Here is a 22,720-nt window from a genome sequence, read left to right as displayed (position 1 = left end):
GTTACCAACTCAACCAATCTTCGTCTCATCTGTACACTTACTTGTTGTTCCAATCGGAAGATGGGATACTGACCCAGAGTCAAGACCAGTAGAAGAATATACCCAAAAATAAAAACTATAGATAATGCCATGCATGTTGCTGTGCTGCATCAACACTGAATATTTGCTCATAAGGCCTACTCCTGAAACATCTAAAAACGAACCTTCCAGCTCAGCGAGCATGCTTACATCCAGCCTACTCCTGCCCTCATGCTCTGTTTCTATGCTCATAACAGCTCACCACCACCTTCATTTTTATTGAGCAACAACAGTATTCAACTCAAACATGGCTGATCATCCAAATCTATCAGGCTTTTGCCCGAAACGTCGATTTTTCCTGCTCCTCGGATGCTGCCTGGCCTGCTGTGCTTTTCCAGCACCATTCTAATCTAAAATTCAAATCTGTATCCTGTTCCTGGTTTCTCTCCATGCTTTTTGATCCCTTTAGCCCTCAGAACTATAATCTAACATAGCTAACCCCTTTATGAAAACATACAGCATTTTGGCCCCAACCATTGGCTCTGGCAGCGAATTCCACCATTTCACCATGAGCAGTGTGTAGAAATGTCTCTTCGCCTCAGTCCTAAATGGCTTCCCCCATACCCTTAAGACTGAGACCCCTAGTTGTGTACTCTCAGGCCATTGGGAATATCCTTCCTGCACTTAACATGTCCAGTCACGTTGGAAGTGGAGATTCCCCACCCCTCCCCATTCATTCCCCTAACTGATGCAATCTCTCTTCATGCTTCTGAATCTGTCTGGTATATTGACCTTCCTGATCTGTAGCAATGCATGTGGTGAATTGCTGCAACATTCGTGGATTTTGACTCAGAGATAATGATATATTTCTAGGCAGACAGGTGTAACGTAGATCAATGAGAGGTGTTTGCTGCCTCAGGCACTTCCACCAAAACTATTTCCCAATTTGACTCTATTTTCTACAATTGTAATTGAGTCTGCACTGCAATACTGCACCATAGTAACACTTGCTAGATCATTGTTTAAGTTCACTTGTAATAGATAAACATGTAAACATATCTGAGAAATATGATGATCTGTGTTAATATAAATATACAATTATTTAATGTTGGCTTCAGCCTAGCTATCCATATTATCTGATGGCAAACACAGCAAAGCCATTTCATCCTGCTTGCTGGTTCAGGATGGATGTATATAACACCCAGTTGTCACCGTCTCCCTTATAACGTTTGGTGATGTCCACCTTGTCCTCTACTCAGGAGGAACTCCACACCTACCACCTCTCTCATGAGAAATACTCCATTGCTCACTTTTCACATAGTCTTGAATAAGTTGTTGGAGGCAAGTCATGATTCTGCAATCATTAAAATTTTGATCTGGGTGACAAGGATTTCTGGTTTGGAGAAATTGCATTTGATGAAGATTAGATTAGATTTCCCTAGTGTGGAAAATGGCCCTTCGGCCCAACAAGTCCACAACGACCCTCCAAAGAGCAACCCACCCACACCCATTCCCCTACATTTACCCCTGACTAATGTACTTAACACTACAGGCAATTTAGCGTGGCCAATTCGCCTAACCTGCACATCTTTGGACTGTGGGAGGAAACCGGAGCACCCGGAGGAAACCCACGCAGACATGGAGAGAACGTGCAAACTCCACACAGACAGTTGCCTGAGGTGGGGATTGAACCCAGGTCCCTGGCACTGTGAGGCAGCAGTGCTAACAACTGAGCCTTGGGGAGTTTCTGGGAGCATAGGGCATGGACAGTGATTGTGCATCTTTATATTTGAGGAGGTGGTATTTGGTTTATAGGACACAGATCAAATGGTCTGGTTTGATTTGGTCTTCTGGCCTGTCAGGGGCTCAGTCAGGGATGGGGATAGATTTCCATCACATTTCTGGCTTGTAGATGGTGAAACGCTTTAGTCAGTCAGAAAGTCAGTGATTCACCACTGAACGCTGAATTTCTGACCCATTCTTGCATCCGCAGAGTTTACATAGCTGGCCCACTGAAATTTCACATCAATTGCAGATCAATGTCAAATGGGAGATCAGTTACATCTCAATGTCAAATGCTGGATTAATATTAAATTTCAGATCAATGTCAAATTTGAAATAAATTTCAGTTGATGATTGGGAGGGTAGAGATCTGATACTGAATGTTTTATTAGTTTGATGGAAATAGTACTTGGCACTTTTGCGTACAAATGTTATCTGGACTTGGATGTTGTCTTTTTCTTAATGCAAGTGGGCACAGTAACGTCAGAAACTGTGCAGTTCCCAATGGCTTGAAGCAATATGTACACATCATAGAGCAGGGCACCATTCTGATCCTATGTTAGCAGAGGCTCATTGATGAAGCAACTGAAGATGGTCATTACAACACTGATCTAGGGTAAATGCTGAAAGAATGTTTACCCTCATTGGAGATTCTGGGACCAGAGGTCAGAACCACTGAATAAAGGGACCGCAATTCAAGACTGAGAGGAGGAGGAATTTCTTCTCTCAGAGAGCTGTGAGTTTTTACAACTCTTTGCTACAGAGTTCCTTTGAATTTTTAAGGCTGAGCCAGGTAGAGTTTTGATCCCTCGGGGAACCAAAGGTTGCAGGGTTAGGGCAGGAAAGTAGACATAAGGAACGTGAGATCAACCACGATCCTAATAAATGGTGGAATAGGCTTGAGGGGCCATTTCTGTTGCGTTATGGTCTTACAGTCTTAATGTGTTCAAGGGATATGAGGGCAGTTGAGAGTCAAACAGATAACATTTGGTCTAGAGTCAGATGGAGGCCAGAGTAGACAAGCAAGGCAGATTTCCTTTCCCGAAAAGACATTAGTGAAACAGATTATTTTTTTCAGATAATATTTATATGATGAACATTGGAACATAAAACATCGAACTGTACAGCATGGAAACAGGCCCTTCGGCCCACAATGCTGTGCTGAACACGACACTGAATTAAAACCAATCCTTTGGACCTGCCTTAGGTCCATATACCTCCATCCCTTGAATATTCACGTGCTTATCTAAAAGCCCCTTAATGCCCCATCGTATCTGCCTCCATCACCACCCATGCCATGCATTCCAGCCACCTCTCACCTCTGTGTAAAAAAACTTGCCCCTCACACCTCCTTTGAACAATCCCCCCCCCCCCCCCAGCCTTAAATACATGCCCCCGAGTTTTAGACATTTCAACTCTGGGCAAAAAAAAGATTCTCACTGTCAACCCTATTGATGCACCTCATAATTGTATAGACTTCTACCAAGTCTCCCCTCAGCGTCCACTTCTCAAGAGAGTTTTTCTAGCCTCTCTTTATACCTCATGCCCTCTAATCCAGGCAGCATCCTAAAGGACTTCTTCTGCACCCACTCCAAAGTCTCCACATCCTTCCTGTCATGTGGCAACCAGACTAGTTTTTAATTCCAAAGTTTATTGAGTTCAAGCGAGTTTCGAGAAGATTTGTAGCTCAGGTTGAGGTGCTGGATGTAAGTTCGCTCGCTGAGTTGGAAGGGTCGTTTTTGTTGAGTTCAGATTTCACTGTTTGCTAGTCTTTGGATTTGCGTAAAGAGCATTAGGTAGGGTGGTGAAATTACTGCTTCAGTGACATTACCCGAAACAAGCCACCACCTTCGAAAACCACAACATTCTTCCTGTTTAAAGTGCTTTCTTATGCAATTGCTTTAAACTTACCGCCCTTCAGGCAATGCATTTCAGAGCTTGCTTTTCGAGGATCGAAACAAGCATTTTCTGAAGAATGATCACTGCCTTTGAAGTTAAAATGACTTTCCTTCCCAATTTCAAGAATTGATTTTTTTTTGTTTGAAATTCCCATTCTGGGGAATGAATTGCCCCTGAAGCCAGCAGGACCTGGTCCGATGAGCATTTGAGGATTGAAAACTGACTTGCTTGAAGTGTTGAGTAGACTGGAAAACGTGGATCAGTCACTGGAAAACGTGGATCAGTCACCGGGTGTTCCCAGGCACCAGAGCTGCCCTCTCAAGATGGTGAGATGGCCAATAACTGTGGTCGCAGTCTGCTTATTGATCACGCAAGGTGAGGACCATTTCCTCCTGTTATTTCTCCCCTTTGATGGGAAGAGACAAGACAGTGAGAGATTGTCAGAGAATGTCAGGTTTGGATGCAGGATTGAGAAATGCCATTTACCATGTGGATTTTTAACCAGCTGTATCTGCTTTATTGAAATGATGATGCGATTTACTTTTCCTCAGCTCTCTAGATCCTTGTTTAGACCACAATTGGAATATTGTGTTCAGTTCTGGTCACCTCATGATCGAAAAGATTTGGAAGCATTCGAGAGGAGATTTCCCAGGCTGCTGCCTGTACTGGAGGGCTTGTGTTATGAAGAAAAAGTGAGGGAGCTAGGGCTTTTCTCATTGGAGTGAAGAAGGATGAGAGGTGACGCGATAGAGGTGGACACGATGTTGAAAGGGAATATTCAGAGATTTTTTTCCTCAGGCAGAAATCACTATCACGAGGGGACATAATTTTAACGTGATTGGAGGAAGGTTTGGAGGAGATGTCAGAGGTAGATTCTTTACGCAGAGTGTTGGGTGTGTGGAATGCACTGCCCAGCAGTGGTAGTCGAGTCAGAGACATTAGGGACATTTAAGCGACTCTTAGATAGACACATAGATGGTAAAATGGAGGGTATGTAGGCCAGTTAGATCTTAGTGTAGGATAAAGGGTCGGCACAATATCAAGGACTGAAGGGCCTGTACTGTGCTGGACTGTCCTATGTTCTATGTTCTTATCGCCAAGACTTACCAAGCCAGGTAGGAAAGAGGCAGATAGACGTGAGAGTTCAAGGCGATGTGTTTTTCCCAGTGGAACCATCAGCTCTGATGAGCACTGGGAGCTGGAACTTCAGGGAGAAAAGCATCCTGATGTGGATCAGGTTCACCGTGGCACCAGGTATCGATTACAGGGAGCGTGTGGAGTTAGTCCTCCTTCAGGGATCCTTCCTGCTGAAGTGGGCCACGCAGCACAACAGCGGGGAAGTACACAGTTCACAGTTTATGTGCTTCCACAAGGGAGCAGTCAGACAGCAGCCACCATCACTCTGCACATCTTTGGTAAAAAGCTTCTCCTCTACCACCCTTCGGAGTCGTAATGGGAATTGGTGAAGGGGTAAGATCCAAGAGAATGCAAAAAAAAAAGCCTTGAAGCGAGGGGGTAACCCATTTCACAGAGCACACGATTTCCCCATGCTAGCCCCATCAAAAAAGAAATTACCAATGTTGTACCTTCGTTTAACAAGGGAGTGTGACAATGCTGCTCCTTTTACAAGTTACTTTGCCCTTGTTTTTTTTTTCAAGTGGGGTTGTAAAAGGCAGAGGTTCTGATTTGTCTGGGGTAACGGACCTAACAGATACTGCCTAAGGCAACAATCAGGGAAGAGGCTCTTAGATGTTTTTTTTAAACAGTTGTACAATAAAAGGGGAGTGGCCAGTTCTCCCAGTCCAGGGATTTTTTTTCCTAGTTTAGTTTAGTTTTAGCAGTTAGAAACTGCTGGGAACAGGGAAGCAGCTACAGTGAAAAGAGGTCCCATGCTTCAAAAATGATTCCTGGAAAATCATCTGTCTCTGTCTCTCTCTCTCTCTCTGACATTCTCTTGTAAGAACTTGGGTTTGAATTCACCTTTTTTCCAAGGGGTTGTGTTTATGGGGATGTTGCAGGAAATTGGAGTGGCATCATTAAGTTGCGAGTGAGTCAGTTAGGTTTTCAAATGACTGTTTTCTAAATTCTGTTTGTTAGATTAGATTAGACTCCCTATAGTGTGGAAACAGGCCCTTCAGCCCAACACGTCCACACAGTGGTGGGGGCTGGTACAATTGCAACACTTAAGAGGCATTTGGATGGGTATATGAATAGGAAGGGTTTGGAGGGATATGGGCCGGGTGCTGGCAGGTGGGACTTGATTGGGTTGGGATATCTGGTCAGCATGGACGGGTTGGACCGAAGGGCCTGTTTCTGTGCTGTACATCTCTATGACTATGACCCTCCGAAGAGCAACCCACCCAGACCCATCTCCCTCTGATTAATGCACCTAACACTATGGCCAATTCACCCGACCTACGCATCTTTGGACTGTGGGAGGAAACCGGAGCACCCAGAGGAAACCCACGCAGACACGGGGAGAATGTGCAAACACCACACAGACAGTCACCCCAGGCTGGAATTGAACCCGGGTCTCTGGCGCGGTGAGGCAGTAGTGCTAACCCACTGTGCCATCCCAAAACAAAACAATCTTTTGTTTGAGTTCCATTCGCTGGTGTGTAAATACACTCTGTTTTACTGGAAGCCATGTGGTTTGACCAGCTGCATCATTCCTGGGATATTCACCTTACATCTGCCAGAACAGCTAAGGCAACACAGTGACTCAGTGGTTAACCCTACTGCCTCACAGCACCAGGGACCTGGGTTCGATTCCAGCCTCGGGGCAACTGTCTGTGTGGAGTTTGCACATTCCCCCTGTGTCTGTGTGGGTTTCCTCTGGATGCTCTGGTTTCGTCCCACAATCCAAAGATGTGCAGGTTAGGGTGGATTGGCCATGCTAAGTTGTCCCAAAGTGTCCAGGGATGTGCAGGTTAGGGCGGATTGGCCATGCTAAGTTGTCCCATAGTGCCCAGGGATGTGTAGGTTAGGGTGGATTGGCCATGCTAATTTGTCCCATAGTGCCCAGGGATGTGTAGGTTAGGGTGAATTGGCCGTGCTAAATTGTCCCATAGCCATCGGGGATATGTTGTCTAGGTCCAGTAGTCAGGGGTAAATGTAGGGGAATGCGTCTGGGTTACTCTTTGGAGGGTCTTCGTAGACCTGTTGGGCCAAAGGGTCTGTTTCCACACTGTAGGGAATATAATTTTAAGAAACTATGAAAATTTGGGTCTGGGCTATCTTCTTAATGTTTTGAGGGGGTCAGGTCCCTAACAAGACTGACCAGATAATTGCAAGCCAGTCAGTCTAACTTCCATCCAAAGCAAAATAGTGCGGATGCTGGATATAAAAACAGACAGTGCAGGAGAATCTCAGTAGATTTGGTAGCATCTGTGGTGAGAGTGATTGAGCTCATGTTTTGAATCCAATATGACTTTTCTGCCGGAACTGCTCCCTCGTTGCTCCAAATAGGAATCAACTGTACATACAGACACTTTCCTCCCCACAATCAACCATTGTGGGTAAACACCCCTGCAACACATCGAACTTGAAGGCAAAGACACTGTCATTGCCCTTTCTCTGTCACTTATCGAGATTTCTATTCAATCTTGTCACCTTTGGAGCAGGTGGGACTTGAACCTGGAGCCTTTGGACTCAGACATAGTGATATTACCAGTGTGCCACAAGGACCCACACAGCAACTGTCTGTCCAGCCCATAGTGAAGGCTGATATTTTTCTTGATTCACACTTTTAATGAATAGGAAAATGAGAGATACGGGCCAAACACACAGATGAATGGGACGTGTTCACTTTAGGATACCTAGTTGGCATGGATAACTTGGACCATCGAGTCCATTTTCACACTGTGTGACTCCAATCCTCCATCAGTTTCAAGTCGGTCTTGAATCCAGGCCTTCTGGTTCAGAGGTAGGGCCACTGCCATTGTGTCACAAAAACCATGATTACTGATATACTGATTCCACCCTTTCCTATCAGCAGCACCCCACCCTCTCCAGCTTTGTTCTCTCGTTTGTCCTTCCTAGATGCTGAATATCCTTTCATATTCAGTTCCTAACATTCATCATGTTACAGCACTGTGCTTGTCCTGACAATTATTTCATCTTTTTGCTTCCTGTCGCATCTTCCATTCTCATATCTTATTGCGAGAGAATGATTTTAACTTGGCCGTTCTGACACAATTCTGCAAATTGGCCCCGGTTGAGTCCAGGATTTATTTCTGCTGCTTTCCACTTTGATTTGCATCTTTGCCATAACCAGCTTTGCTTTTGTATTCTGTCCGATTTTCCTTTCAGATTCCCCGCTCCCTGACAATCTCCAGGTCGAGTGAGCAGTACTCAATGCAATGCGTGTTAGTTCATGATTTGAAAAATGTTTATCAAGTAAAATAATTAACTGAATAATTACTGCAAAACTAGGGCTCACAGTTTAAGGAGAAAGTGAGGGCTGCAGATGCTGGAGATCAGAGCTGAAAATGTGTTGCTGGAAAAGCGCAGCAGGTCAGGCAGCATCCAAGGAGCAGGAGAATCGACGTATCGGGCATAAGCCCTTCTTCAGGAATGAGGAAAGGGCTACCTCTCCCTACCTTTTATCTTAGCCTGCTGGACACACTTTCCTCATTCCTGAAGAAGGGCTTATGCCCGAAACGTCGATTCTCCTGTTCCTTGGATGCTGCCTGACCTGCTGCGCTTTTCCAGCAACACATTTTCAGCTCACAGTTTAAGGATCTGGGGTAGACCGTATTGGACTGAGATAAGGAGAAGTTGCTTCACCCATCGTGTGGGTGAGCCTGTGGAATTCTCTGCCACAGATAGTGCTTGAGGCCAAGACAGTGAATGTTTTCAAGATGAATTTCGGTATAGCTATGGAGTCTAGAGTCGTACAGTACGGAAACAGGTCCTTCGGTCCAACCTGTCCATGCCAACCACAGTCCCAAGCTGAACTAGTCCCACCTGCCAGCACTTGATCGATATCCCTCCAAACATTTCTTATTCATTAATTCATCCAAATGTCTCTCAAATGTATAACTGTATCTGCATCCACTACTGTGTGTAAACAAAATTACCCATCGTGTCTTTTTAAAATCTTTTTTCTTTCATTTTAAAAATATGCTGCTCATCTTGAAAGCCCTCACCCCAGGGAAACAACTCCTCCCATTCACCTTATCTATATCCCTCATTATACAGTCCCTACAGTTTGGAAACAGGCTATTCGGGCCTCAACACGTTCACACTGACCTTATGAAGAAAATCCCAGCCAGACCCAGTCCCCTACCCTATGACTCCAAATTAACCCCTGACCAATGCACTTAACCTACACATCCCTGAACACTATGGGTAATTTAGCATGGCCAATTCACCTAACCTGCACACGTTTAGATTGTGGGCGGAAACTCAGGTAGACATGGGGCAAATGTGTAAGCGCCACACAGACAGCTGCCCGAGTTAGGAATTGAACCAGGTCTCTGGTGCTGTGAGGTAGCAGTGCTAACCACTGAGCCACCGTGCCACCTTATAAAGGTCACTTTTATAAACCTTTACAAGGTCATCTCTCAGCCTCTTATGCTCCAGCGAAAAAATCCTTCAGATTAAGAGGCTCAAGTGGAGAAAGCGGAATTAGGGGATTGAGTTGGATGATCAGTCATGATCATATTGAATTGCAGAGCATGTTTGAAGGATCTAATATGGGCAGCATAGTGGCTCATTGGTTAGCACTGCTGCCTTGCAGTACCAGGGACCTGAGTTCAATTCCAGCCTTGGGCAACTGCATGGAGTTTGCATATTCGCCCCGTGTCTGTGTGGGTTTCCTCCCACAGTCCAAAGATGTGCAGGTTAGGTGAATTAGCCATGCTAAATTCCCCATAGTGTTCAGGGCTGTGTAGATTAGGTGCATTAGTCATAGAGTCATAGAGATGTACAGCATGGAAACAGACCCTTCGGTCCAACCCGTCCATGTCGACCTGATATCCCAACCCCATCTAATTCCACCTGCCAGCACCCGGCCCGTATCCCTCCAAACCCTTCCTATTCATATACCCTTCCAAATGCCTCTTAAATGTTGCAATTGTATCAGCCTCCACCATTTCCTCTAGCAGCTCATTCCATACACGTACCACCCTCTGCATGAAAAAGTTGCCCCTTAGGTCTCTTTTATATCTTTCCCCTCTCACCCTAAACCTGTGCCCTCGAGTTCTGGACTCCCCGACCCCAGGGAAAAGACTTTGTCTATTTACCCTATCCATACCCCTCATAATTTTGTAAGCCTCTATAAGGTCATCCTTCAGCCTCCGACGCTCCAGGGAAAACAGCCCCAACCTGTTCAGCCTCTCCCTATAGCTCAAATCCTTCAACCCTGGCAACATCCTTGTAAATCTGGAGTAGGAGGAGTGGGTTACTCTTCTGAGGCTGGGTATGGACTTGTTGGGCCAAATGACCTGTTTCCACACTGTAGGGATGCTATGAATAGCCTACTCAAGCTCCAATTCTCGCCTCCTTCTCCTATTTTCTATGTTGAGCTGCTCTGTGTCCCCCGATACCAATTGCTACCATCTACCAGTTGGTGGTCATGTGGTGTCAACATTCCCTTTGCTTGATGGGGTCTAAAGGTCGAATTCATTTCTGGTACTAAAAGAGAAGACAATGTATTTATTGTATGAGAATGATTCAAATCCAAGTTACAGCCTGAAGTATGGTTAAGTCTGTATGGACCCGCTTATCGGTTTTCAACCCACCAGTTGCTCTCTCTTTTCTCTATACCCAAGTCCTTACCTCCAGCATCAGATACAGCAGAGATCAATGCAGCCTTCAGCATTAACCCATTCCCTTCCACAGCACTCTGGGCAACAGAAAGGACTGTCAGTGACTGAAGGACTGGCAAGGCACTGTCCTGGGAGTGAGAAAGCTATATACCTGTGGTAGCTGTTCACTTATTAATATCAGCAAGTGAGGAAACGCTATTGCGTTTCGATGTCTGAAGGGACAGGATACCAAGTGACAATGAACGAACATCATTATTTCTGATTATCTTTATTCATGGGATGTGGATGCTTTGGAGAGGGTACCAAAAAAGGTCAGGGTACTTCTTACCAAAAGGATGTGGACGCTTTGGAGAGGGTGCAGAGAAGGTTAACAGGGATGTTGCCCGGTATGGAAGGTGCTAGCTATGAAGAGAGGTTGAATAGGTTGGGTTTGTTTTCATTAGACAAAAAGAGATTGAGAGGGGACCTGATTGGGGTTTACAATATCATGAAGGGTATAGACAGGGTGGATAGAGATAAGCTTTTTCCCCAGGGTAAGGGATTCAATAACGAGAGGTCACGCATCCAAGGTGAGAGGTGAAAAGTTTAAGGGGGATACACGCGGTAAGTACTTTACACACAGAGGGTGGTAGGTGTCTGGAACGTGTTGCCAGCAGAGCTGGTAGAGGCAGGTACGGTAGATTCATTTAAGATGCATCTGGACAGATACATGAGTAAGTGGGGAGCAGAGGGATACAGATGCTAAGGAATTGGGCGACAGGTTTAGACAGTGGATTTGGATCGGCTCAGGCTTGGAGGGCCGAAGGGCCTGTTTCTGGGCTGTAAATTTTCTTTGTTCTTTGTGCTTTGGGTGTTGCTGGCTAGGCCAACTTTTATAGCCCATTCCTAACTGACCAGAAAGATAACCTGCATTGTCATTGGTCTGGAGTCATGTGCAGGCCAGACCAGGTGAGGACAGCAATTTTCTTCCCCAAAGGCTGTTCATTAACCAGATGGGGATTTCCCCCAACAACTTACAACTTTTGACAACTGACAATTACAATCCTAACTCCAGATCTTTAAAAAAAAATTCCTAGGTGAGATTCAAACTTGAGCTCCCAGAACATTACTCAGATCTGTCGATTACGAGGTTTAGTGGTCATTGCCTTCCCAATGAAATGATGGCAGTATCATAATGTTACAAACATATACGTTGTGTAACGTTGCTCTGTTTCTCTTGACTTCCTCTAATAAGCTTCTTTTCCCTCAGCTTTCTCATACTGGCACAACATAAAACAAGCAGATTGATGTGTTGGCCAGAGGTAATGCATTTTTCCCAATGGTGCTCTCATCCACAGTGATCAGTGGGAACTGGAACTTTGTGGGGAAAAGTACCCTGGCATTGCTGTGGCAAGTAATGATTACGCTGAACGCACTGAGTTATTCCTCCCGAATTGATCCCTCCTGCTAAAGTCGGTGACACTTTGGGTTCGTGGGAAATACACAATTTGCAGGTTTGAGTGCTCCAAGAACAGCCACCATCACTTTGCAAGTCTTTGGTAAGCAGTGTCCCTTTCCGTTTTAATCTTGCGCTTTGTGGCTTACCCAATGCTTGCCACCATGCCTTAATCAGCCCCGAGAAGGAGGTGGTAAACTCTGATGCCATCCACGTGGTGCCAATCCACCCACAGAGCTGTGAGGAAAGGGGGTATGAGGGTTTTGTCCAAAAGGGGATGGTCACTGTAGCTCCAGGTCAGGGTGGCACTCATAGGGCAATATGGTACTAATGGAGATGCCATGTGCTGCTGTGCCCAGATAGTCAGTTGGGTCATAAAGTCATAGAGTCATACAGTGTGGAAATAGACTCTTTCGTTTGCTCCAACCCATCCATGCTGACCATGTTTCCCAGACTAAACAAATGCCATTCACTTGCATTTGGCCCATATCTCTCTCAACCTTTCCTATTCATGTTCTTATCCAAATGTCTTTTTACGTGTTGCAACTGTACCTGCATCTACCAATTCCTTTGACGGTTCATTCTACACTTGCCACACTGTGTGAAAAAGTCGTCCCTCAGGTCCCTCTCAGCTTTAAATCATGCCCACTGGTTTTGAACTCCCCCAGCCTAGGGGAAAGACTTTGGCTATTCACCTGACCTGTGCCCCTCATGACTTTATAAGCCTCTACAAGGGCACCCCTCAACTGTGGGCGGCACGGTGGCACAGTGGTTAGCACTGCTGCCTCGCAGCGCCAGAGACCCGGGTTCAATTCCCGACTCAGGCGACTGACTGTGTGGAGTTTGCACATTCTCCCCCGTGTCTGTGTGGGTTTCCTCCGGGTGCTCCGGTTTCCTCCCACACTCCAAAGATGTGCAGGTCAGGTGAATTGGCCACGCTGAATTGCCCGTAGTGTTAGGTTAAAAGGGGTAAATGTAGGGGTATGGGTGGGTTGCGCTTCGGCGGGTCAGTGTGGACTTGTTGGGCCGAAGGGCCTGTTTCCACACTGTAAGTAATCTAATCTAATCAACCTCTTACACTCCAGTGAAAAAGGTCCCAGCTAATCCGGCCTCTCCTGATAACTCAAACCATCCGATCCTGGTGACATCCTTGTGAAACGTTTTTAGTGTTGCAAATGCCTCCATAGGTCAAAGGCTGGAGAATGAGATGAGTGCAATTGGATTGTTTTTTGACTGGTGCACTCGTGATGGCCTGAATGGCCTCCTTCTCTACTGCAAATACTCGGGAGGCAAATGAGGGTTATTTCCGTGACTTGAGCCAGATGAGAGCTTTGGGGAGGCAAGAAACGCTATAGGATTCCCAGCCTGTGATCGACACCTCTTATTGCCAGAGGAAGGATATGATTGGGCCAGTTATATTATCATTGAATTGTAGAATTGTACAGTACAGTCGGTTCTGCTATAATGCGGCATGTCCATTCTCGTGTTATATGGAAATCGCAACACCAGTTAAACTAATAGAGCCAGGATCTCATTCTAAACAATGCAGGCTTTAAAACTTCCCTCTATAGAAACAGTGTCCCAATTTGTCAATCTTGTTATAGTGAATTCGTATTAATGAAACATGCTTTACAGCAGAACGACCTGTACAGATGAGGTCCTTCAGCCCATCGAATATACTACTACCTACATTCGGCCCACTTTCCATCACTTGGTCCATAACCTTGAATATTCTGACACTGTCTTGCTCAACCAAGTCCTTTTTAATGGTTGTGAGGGTTCCTTCCTCAACTACCCTCCCAAGCAGTGCTTTCCAGATCCCCCAATCACCTTCTGGGTAAAAAAGGTTTCCCTCAAATACCTTCTATACCTCCTGCCTTTCACTTTACAATGATCAGACTTTTTGCACAGACCTCATTAATGTTAATATTGATCTCCCTCTGCTCCTTCTCAGCAGCTCTAAGGCTGTCTCCTGCACTTTGTTCTCTTACCCTGATGCACTTGTACAGTATGATCTGTCTGTAAAGCAAATTGGACACCATTTCTCGCTGTACCTTGGTACGTGCGACAATAATAAATCAAATCAAATCAAATTATGCCCCCTTTGACGAAGAGGGACAGCTGCCTTCTATCCACCCTGCCCATCCCCCTTGTAATCTTCTATCCAGACCAGTCTCAGACTTCTCAGCTCCAAGGAAAACAACCCAATCTTATCCAGCCTCTCTTCCTTGGTGAAATAGTCCACCCCAGGCAACACCCTGGAGCACCTCCCCTGCACCCCCCTCCACTGCAATCATATCCTTCCAATGATGTGGGGACCACAACTGCACACAGCTGTAACCTAACCAAAGGGCTGTGTTGCTCCAACATGACCTCCCTGTGCAAATAATCTGTGCCATGACTGACAAAAGCAACCCTTCCTAAACACCTTCTTAAGTTGTGCTGCCACCTACTGGGATCTGTGGACAAGGGCCCCCAAGATTCCTGTGTTCCTTTGAGTTTCTCAATGTCCTGCCATTCATTGAGCACTCCCTTGTCTTAATCATGGAGCCATAGAGATGTAAACAGACCCTTCGGCCCAAATCACCCATGCTGATCAGATATCCTAAATTAATCTAGTCCCATTTGTCAGCATTTGGTGGATATCCCTCGAAGGAAAAGGTGAGGACTGCAGATACTGGAGGTCAGAGTCGAGATTAGAGCTGGAAAAAGCACGGCAGGTCAGGCAGAATCTGAGGAGCAGGAAAATCAATGTTACAGGCAAAAGCCCTTCATCACGAATGAACAGGATATCCCTCTAAACCATTCCTATTCATATTCCCAACCCGGTGCCTTTTAAATGCTGTAATTGTACCAGCTTCCACCACTTCCTCTGGTAGCTCATTCCATACACACACCACCCTCTGTGTGAAAAAAAGTTGCCCCTTAGGTCTCTTTTAAGTCTTTCTTGCTCCTTCTTTCCAAGTGGATCACCTCAGAATGATTTGCATTGTCTTAAATCCGTTCTGAAAATGATGTCAAAAGCCCAACTGCTCATATTCAAAGCTTCCAAAGGTTACAAAGGTTACAAAGGTTAAAGGTTACAGTCCTGAGCAGTTCCATGATTTCTACCACACTAAACTATGTAAGACATTAATCCATGTGGCCTAAAGAGCCTGGCCTTCTGTGCTTTTTCCAGCGCCACACTTTTCAATGTCCTTCTACTACAGTTACATCAGTACCATCTCCCACCTTTTCCTCTGTTACACCAATGACTGCCTTGGCACCACCTCGTGCTCTCATGAGGAGGTTGAACAGCTCATCAACTTTGCCAACACCTTCCAGCCTGACCTCAAGTTCACATGGGTCATCTCGGGCACTTCCCTCCCCTTCCCGGACCTCTCCATCTCCATCTCTGGTAACCGGTCATCAACACAGTCGTCTATTTCAAACCCACCGACTCCCACAGCGACCTTCTCTGCACTTCCTCCCGCACTCCTGCTCCTCTAAAAATGCGATCCGTTATTCCCAATTCCTCCGCCTCCGCCGCACCGGCTCCCAGGAAGAACAATTCCACTCCAGGACATCCCAGATGGCCTGCTATTTCAAGAACATTAATTTCCCCTTCCATGTAGTCAACAATGCCCTCCATCGCATCGCCTCCAACTTCCCGCGCCTCTGCCCTTGAACCCCACCCCTCCAACTGCAACAAGGATAGAATCCCCTGGTCCTCCCCTTCCACCAATCTCTGGATTTAACGCATTATTCTCTGCCATTTCCACAACCTACAGTCAAACCCTACCAACAAAAATACATTTCCCTCCCCACCCCTATCAGCATTCCGCAGAGACTATTCCCTCTGTGACTCCCTTGTCTACGCCCTCCTACCAACCCACCTTCCACACCGGCAACTTCCCTTGCCACTTCACGAGGTACAAAACCTGCGCCCACACCTCCCTCGTCACCTCCATCCAGGGCCCTAAGGGATCCTTCCACCCCCGGCAGAGATTTTCCTGCACATCCATCCACCTCATCCATTGTGTCTGTTGCTCTTGATGGGGAGACAGGACGCCAACATGTGGAATTTTTCAGGGACCATCTCTGTGACACATGCACCCAGCAATCCCACTGCCCTGTGGCTGGCCACTTCAACTCCCCCTTCCCACTCTGCCAAGTCCTGGGCCTCCTCCATTGCTAAATCCTAGCCGCCTGATGTCTGGAGGAAGAACGCCTCATCTTCCGCCTCAGGACTCTCCCATCCCTGGGCGTCAGCATCAACTTCACCAGTTTCAAAATCGGACCTCCCTCCACCTCATCCCGGATCCAAGCCCCCAAATTGGCACTGCTGTCTTGACCTGTCCATCTTCCTTCCCAACTATCTGCTCCATCCTCCCCACCGATCTATCACAATCACCTCCCACCTACATCCACCTATCACCATCCCACCCACCTCCCCCCTTTCACCCTCCTATTTATCTCTCAGCCCCCTTACCCCTCCACATTCCGATGAAGGACTTCTGCCCGAAACGTCAAATCTCCTGCTCCTCTGATGTTGCCTGACCTGCTGTGCTTTTTCCAGCACCACACATTTCGACTAAGGAAGAACATATAACTGCAAATAAGAATCTCTTGATCTGCATTTTTAACTGTACAGGCATGGGATTCAGAAATGACATCAATTTCAAGGGAATGATGTACATCAGATTTTCACTTCATGCAACAATTGGTCAGTGGCCTGGCAGGTTCTGACACAAGAGATGAGCATCCAGGCAGTTTGGGTGCAAACGTGAACAGTAATTTGTCCAAATAGCATTGCAACTGTGGGAACCAGCTATGAAAGTGGTTGCAACGAATCCTGAAGCTTTCTCAGTATTAGAATGGATGAACTGTCACATGGTTTGGCTTGGGTTCTAATAATTGTCTACTTATTAATGACCGTTAGTAAGTTTCACTTTCTCAAATTGTTTGTTGTTGCAGCTGGCGAAAGAAGGTACCATGGGATTCTGAAGGACAACGAAAGGACTGTCACTTTATATTGTCTCATATTTCACTGTCTTCTTTAATGATATCTTGTTTCCTTGGCAGAGCTGTATGTCTCTTCACTTGAGCTACGAGACAGTCTGATACCTGTGACTGTCAGGGTCAACACTTCTCTTTCAGCGGAGCTGATGCCTATGGTAGGCAGCGGAGATGGGGATTTGGGTAAGTACAATACCCTTGTGTGGGCTGATTCGACTGCAGCTCTCCAAGGTCTGATTATGGAGACCGAGCTAAGTTGCCCTGTGACGTCTTCCTTATGGGCGGCACGGTGGCACAGTGGTTAGCACTGCTGCCTCACAGCGCCAGAAACCCGGGTTCATCCAGCCTCTGGCGACTGTCTGTGTGGAGTTTGCACGTTCTCCCCGTGTCTGTGTGGGTTTGCTCCGGTTTCCTCCCACATCACAAAGATGTGCAGGTTAGGGTGAATGGGCCAGGCTAAATTGCCTGTAGTGTTAGGTGAAGGGGTAAATGTAGGGGAATGAGTCTGGGTGGGTTGCTCTTCGGTGTGGATATGTTGGTCTGAAGGGCCGGTTTCCACACTGTAAGTAAGTAATCTAATCTAACAGATCCCTGTTGTGGAAGTCTCTGATATTTTGGGGTAACAGAGAACAAATTATTCATGAGGGTCCAAATACAGGTGCCAGGCCAGCAACAGTGACCATCAGGCTGTAGCTGTTGGATGACAGAGGCCTTGCTGAGTACACATGTGATGGTACTACAATACATGGTGAAGTCAGTCAGAAACAGTGTAGATGTGTGATTGTACCATGATGCATGGTGAAGTCAGTCAGAAACAGTGTACATGTGTGTGATGGGACAACAATGCATGGTGATGTCAGTCAGAAACAGTGTAGATGTGTGTGATTGTACCATGATGCATGGTGAAGTCAGTCAGAAACAGTGTAGATGTGTGATTGTACCATGATGCATGGTGAAGTCAGTCAGAAACAGTGTAGATGTGTGATTGTATCATGATGCATGGTGAAGTCAGTCAGAAACAGTGTACATGTGTGTGATGGTACTACAATGCATGGTGAAGTCAGTCAGAAACAGTGTGCATGTGTGTGATGGTACTACAATGCATGGTGAAGTCAGTCAGAAACAGTGTGCATGTGTGTGATGGTACTACAATGCACGGTGAAGTCAGTGAGAAACAGTGTAGATGAGTGATTGTACCATGATGCACAGTGCAGTCATCATAAACAGTGTGCATGTGTGTGATGACACTACAATACATGGTGACATCAGTCAGAAACAGTGTGCATGTGTGTGATGACACTACAATGCATGGTGACGTCAGTAGGAAACATTGTAGACATATGTGATATGGATGGAGCAAAAGGAATGAAGAGTACTGGGCTAATGGTAAGATTCCTGGTAGCGTAGATGAGCAGAGAGAGATATTGGCATCCACGTGTATGGATCCCTGAAAGTTGCCACCCAGGTTGATTGGGTTTGTTACGAATGGTGTGTGAGCTTTTATTGGTAGAGGGATTGAGTTGCGGAGCTATGAGGTCATACTGCAGCTGTACAAAGCTCTCGCGCGGCCACACTTGGGGTTTTACATATCGTTCTTGTCACCACATTCTAGAAAGGATGTGGAAGCTTCAGAAAAGGTTCAGAGGAGATATACTAGGATGTTGCCTGGTATGGAGGGAAGGTCTCATGAGGAAAGGCTGAGGGGCTTGAGGCTATTTTTGTTAGAGAGAAGAAGGTTGGGAGGTGTCTTAGTAGAGACATATAAGATCATCTGGGGATTAGATAGGGTAGACAGGGAGAGCCTTTTTCCTCGGATGGTGATGGCTAGCATAAGGGGACATGGCTTTAACTTGAGGGGTGATAGATATAGGACAGATGTCAGAGGTAGTTTCTTCACTCAGAGAGTAGTAGGGGCATGGAAGGCCCTGCCTGCAACAGGAGAAGACTCGCCAATGTTAAGAGCATTTAAATTGTTATTGAATAAACATATGGATGAAAATGGAACAGTGTAGGTTAGATGGGCTTCAGATGGGTTCAGACGGCTGGAGGACGAACGCCTCATCTTCCGCCTAGGAGCCCTCCAACCACAAGGGATGAACTCGGATTTCACCAGTTTCCTCATTTCCCCTCCCCCCATCTTGTCTCCGTCAAATCCATCGAATTCAGCACTGCCTTTCTAACCTGCAATCTTCTTGGAACAGTGTAGGTTAGATGGGCTTCAGATGGGTTCCATAGATCGGCGCAACATCGAGGGCCGAAGGGCCTGTACTGCGCTGGAATGTTCTATATTCTGTAATAGTACTACAATGGTGAAGTCAGTCAGAAACGTGTCACACATGTGCAATGTTACCTCAATGCATTGTCATATCAATCAGAAACATTGTATATATACACAGGCTGGTGCTGGCTGTGGGAATTTCTTTCCCACATATTCTGATCACATCGACGATCACTTGACACTCTGCAGATGATGCCCTCTCGCTTCATGAGTTGAGGGCTGTTTGCTGTGTTCAGAACTGCATTCAGCCACTACCTGTCACCTCCTGGCCCTCTATGGTTGCGATCAAGCCAGGAAATTGATGCTGGTTCAATGAAGATTATTACCTGGGTATTCCAGGAGCAACACCAGATGGAATTATAGAGTCGTACAGCACATTTGGCCTAACTCGTCCGGGCCAACCAGGTTTCCTAAACTGAACTCGTGTCACTTTTCTGCTCCTCTCCTAACCGTGTACCTGTCCAAATGTTGTTTAAATGTTGTAAGTGTACCCACCTCTACCACTTCCTCTGTCAGCTCGATGCATACTCCCACACCCTTTGTGTGAAAAGATTGCCCCTCAAGTCCCTTTTAAATCTTTCCCCTCTCACCTTAAACCAATGCCTCCTAGCTTTGGACTTTCCCACACTGGCGAAAGGATCTTGTCTATTCACCAAATCCATGCCCCTCATGATTTTATAAAGGTCACCCCTCAACCTCCGACGCTCCAGGGACAAAAGCCCCAGCCTATCCAGCCTCTCCTTATACTCGAACCCTTTAGTCTCGGTAACATCCTTGTAAATGGTTTGCACCCTTTCCAGCTTAATAACGCCTTTCCTGTAGCAGGGTGACCAGAACTCTATGCAGGACTCCAAATGTGGCCTTACCAAAGTCTTGTACAGCCGTAGCATGACGTCCCAACTCCTGTGTTCAATCTTCTCATGGAGAAATGCAAGCGTACCAAATGTCTTCTTCACCACTTTCAAGGAACAAGGTACTTGCCCCTCCCCAGGTCTCTGTTTGACAGCACTCCCCATTAACTGTGTAAGTCCTGCCCTGGCTTCTCTGACCAAAATGCAACACTTCACATTCATCTGAATTCAACTCCACCCTGCTATTCCTCATACCTATTAATCAAGATCTTGTTGTAATCTTAAATAATTTTCTTCACTGCTTAACAATCCACCAGTTTTAGTGTGAGGTACAAACTCATGAACCACGTCTCCAATATTCTCATCCAAATAGTTTCTTTAAATAATGAACAACAGTCGACCCAGTACCGATCCTCATGGCACATCATTGGTCACAGGCCTCTGGTCTGAATACTAAGACACTCTGTCTCCTACTGACAAGAAGATTTTGTAACCAATTGACTAGCTCTCCCTAAATCCCATGTTATCCAAACTTACTAAGCAGTCTTCCAAGTGGAACCTTGTCAAAGCCCTAGCTAAAGTCCGTGCATGTGTCTACCACTTGGCCAGTTCTTCAAAAACTTCAGTCAAATTTGTCAGACGTGTTGTGGACTAGGCCAGCCCATTTATTCCTGATGAAGGGCTTTTGCCCGAAATGTTGATTTCGAAGCTCCTTGGATGCTGCCTGAACTGCTGTGCTCTTCCAGCACCACTAATCCAGACCATTCAAAGCAATCTTAATGTTGCTATTTGTTTCAGAAATTGTACAGTGAAAATTACCCGGAGTAAGTTAGCCAGGTTGACTATCAGGTTTTAAAACAGACAAGTATTTATTCACAAAATTATGGAACGAAACACAAAGAACAGAACAGAGAATACCCACAGAACTTAGTCGATCCAAACTAGACTTAATTGTGCTGTTCTGAAAATATACAACAGTCCCAATAGACAAACCCCTTAGACACAGAGTAAAAATGAAACAGGGGTTTACAGGTTGAGATTGGAAGGGCAGAAGGAGAGAGAGAGAGAGAGAGCGAGTACTAGACTTCTCCCCTAGAGCCTCTGTTGCAACTGACTAAAAAGCAGAATTCAGCTTCCAGTACTGAATACTCCCCTTATGTAATACAGGTTACTTCTGAACCATAAAAGCTTTACCCTAAAGTCTCATCTGTTTACTATAGACAAAAGGCCTTACAACACCCTTTTCACCTCTGCCGCATTTCAGTCGATTCGGAGCCTGGGGCAGTTTTACAACCCCTCTGAAAAAAACCAAGGGCCTCGTATCCTTAAGAAAAGGAACAGCATTTTTTTTAAAAAAAGTTCCGGCTTTGTGACAGACACAATTTCCCACGCACAGAGCCATGCTGGCCATCCCTAATCAGTCCTTGCCTTTCCAAATCCTGTCCCGCAGAAAGCCCTCCAACAACTTACCCACCGCTGATGTTAGGCTCACCAGATTATAGCTCCCTGGCTTCACCATATTAAAAGTGAAATGTTGACCTGATTAAGCTGCAACAGGGCCAAACAGCAGAAAAGATCAACAGGGTCAACGATTTGGATAGAACATAGGACTTAGACTGTGACTGCCTGGTTCTGGTGTCCCTGCTCATTGGGAATTGGAAGCAGAAAATGCTGGAAATCACAGCGGGTCAGGCAGCATCTGTAGAGAGAGAGAGAGAGAGCAAGCTAATGTTTCGAGTCCAGGTCACTCTTCATCAGAACTCACTTGAAGTGTGTAGGGGGCAGCATTTGTGCAATGTTGGCAGGCTGCGGGAGAAAGAATTGTTGATAGTTCAGATTATGTTTTGTAAAATTTATCCATTTGTGGGACGTGGGCGTCCCTGGCTGGGCCCAACATTTATTACCCTGTCCCTAGTTGCTCCCTTGAGAAGGTGGGGCGGGGGGGGGGGGGTGAGCTGCCTTCCTGAACCGCTGCAGTCCATGTGCTGTAGGGTAGACCCACAATGGCCTGAGGGAGGGGATTCCAGGATTTTGACCCAGTGACAGTGAAGGAACGGCGACATATTTCCAAGTCAGGATGGTGAGTGGAGGGGAACTTGAAGGTGGTGGGGTTCCCATATATTTGCTGCTCTTGTCCTTCTTGATGGCTTTGGATGGTGCTGTCTGAGGATTTTTGGTGAATTGCTGCAGTGCTGTCGATTATCCGAATGCAGGATTTTGACCCAGTGACTGTGAAGGAACGGCGACATATTTCCAAGTCAGGATGGTGAGTGGAGGGGAACTTGAAGGTGGTGGGGTTCCCATATATTTGCTACTCTTGTCCTTCTTGATGGACGTACTCTGGCTTTAAATGGTGCTGTCTGAGGATTTTTGTTGAATTGCTGCAGTGCTGTCGATTATCCGAATGAGATGGGTGGGCACTATTTTTGTGCAGATAAACGATTATTCGGTTAATTGATTCAATGCCATTCTTCTGGGGCTCAGAGTTTTCTGTTAAGTCTGCTCCCCGTTCAGGAAACTAGGCAGCGTGGGTGGGCACTATTTTTGTGCAGATAAACGATTATTCGGTTAATTGATTCAATGCCATTCTTCTGGGGCTCAGAGTTTTCTGTTAAGTCTGCTCCCCGTTCAGGAAACTAGGCAGCGACGACATCTGCTCCCACCAACCCCATCCAACTAAACTCTC

The 22,720-nt window shown here is 46.1% G+C and overlaps 1 protein-coding gene across 1 annotated transcript in view; it reads left to right on the top strand.

Moving 5' to 3' along the window:
- Nucleotides 1–3,764: 3,764 nt before the first annotated feature.
- LOC122544164 (carcinoembryonic antigen-related cell adhesion molecule 6-like) overlaps nt 3,765–22,720 on the top strand; it is a 45,504-nt gene continuing 26,548 nt past the window's right edge. The window contains exons 1-2 of the mRNA XM_043683199.1: nt 3,765–4,074; nt 16,972–17,088. Of these exons, the coding sequence (XP_043539134.1) occupies nt 4,023–4,074; nt 16,972–17,088 (169 nt within the window). The 5' untranslated portion in view covers nt 3,765–4,022. The remainder of the gene's footprint in view (nt 4,075–16,971; nt 17,089–22,720) is intronic.

This window comes from Chiloscyllium plagiosum, chromosome 47, assembly GCF_004010195.1.
Source record: "Chiloscyllium plagiosum isolate BGI_BamShark_2017 chromosome 47, ASM401019v2, whole genome shotgun sequence".
Classification (NCBI taxonomy): Eukaryota; Metazoa; Chordata; class Chondrichthyes; order Orectolobiformes; family Hemiscylliidae; genus Chiloscyllium; species Chiloscyllium plagiosum.
This window is presented reverse-complemented; position numbering and strand designations above follow the sequence as displayed.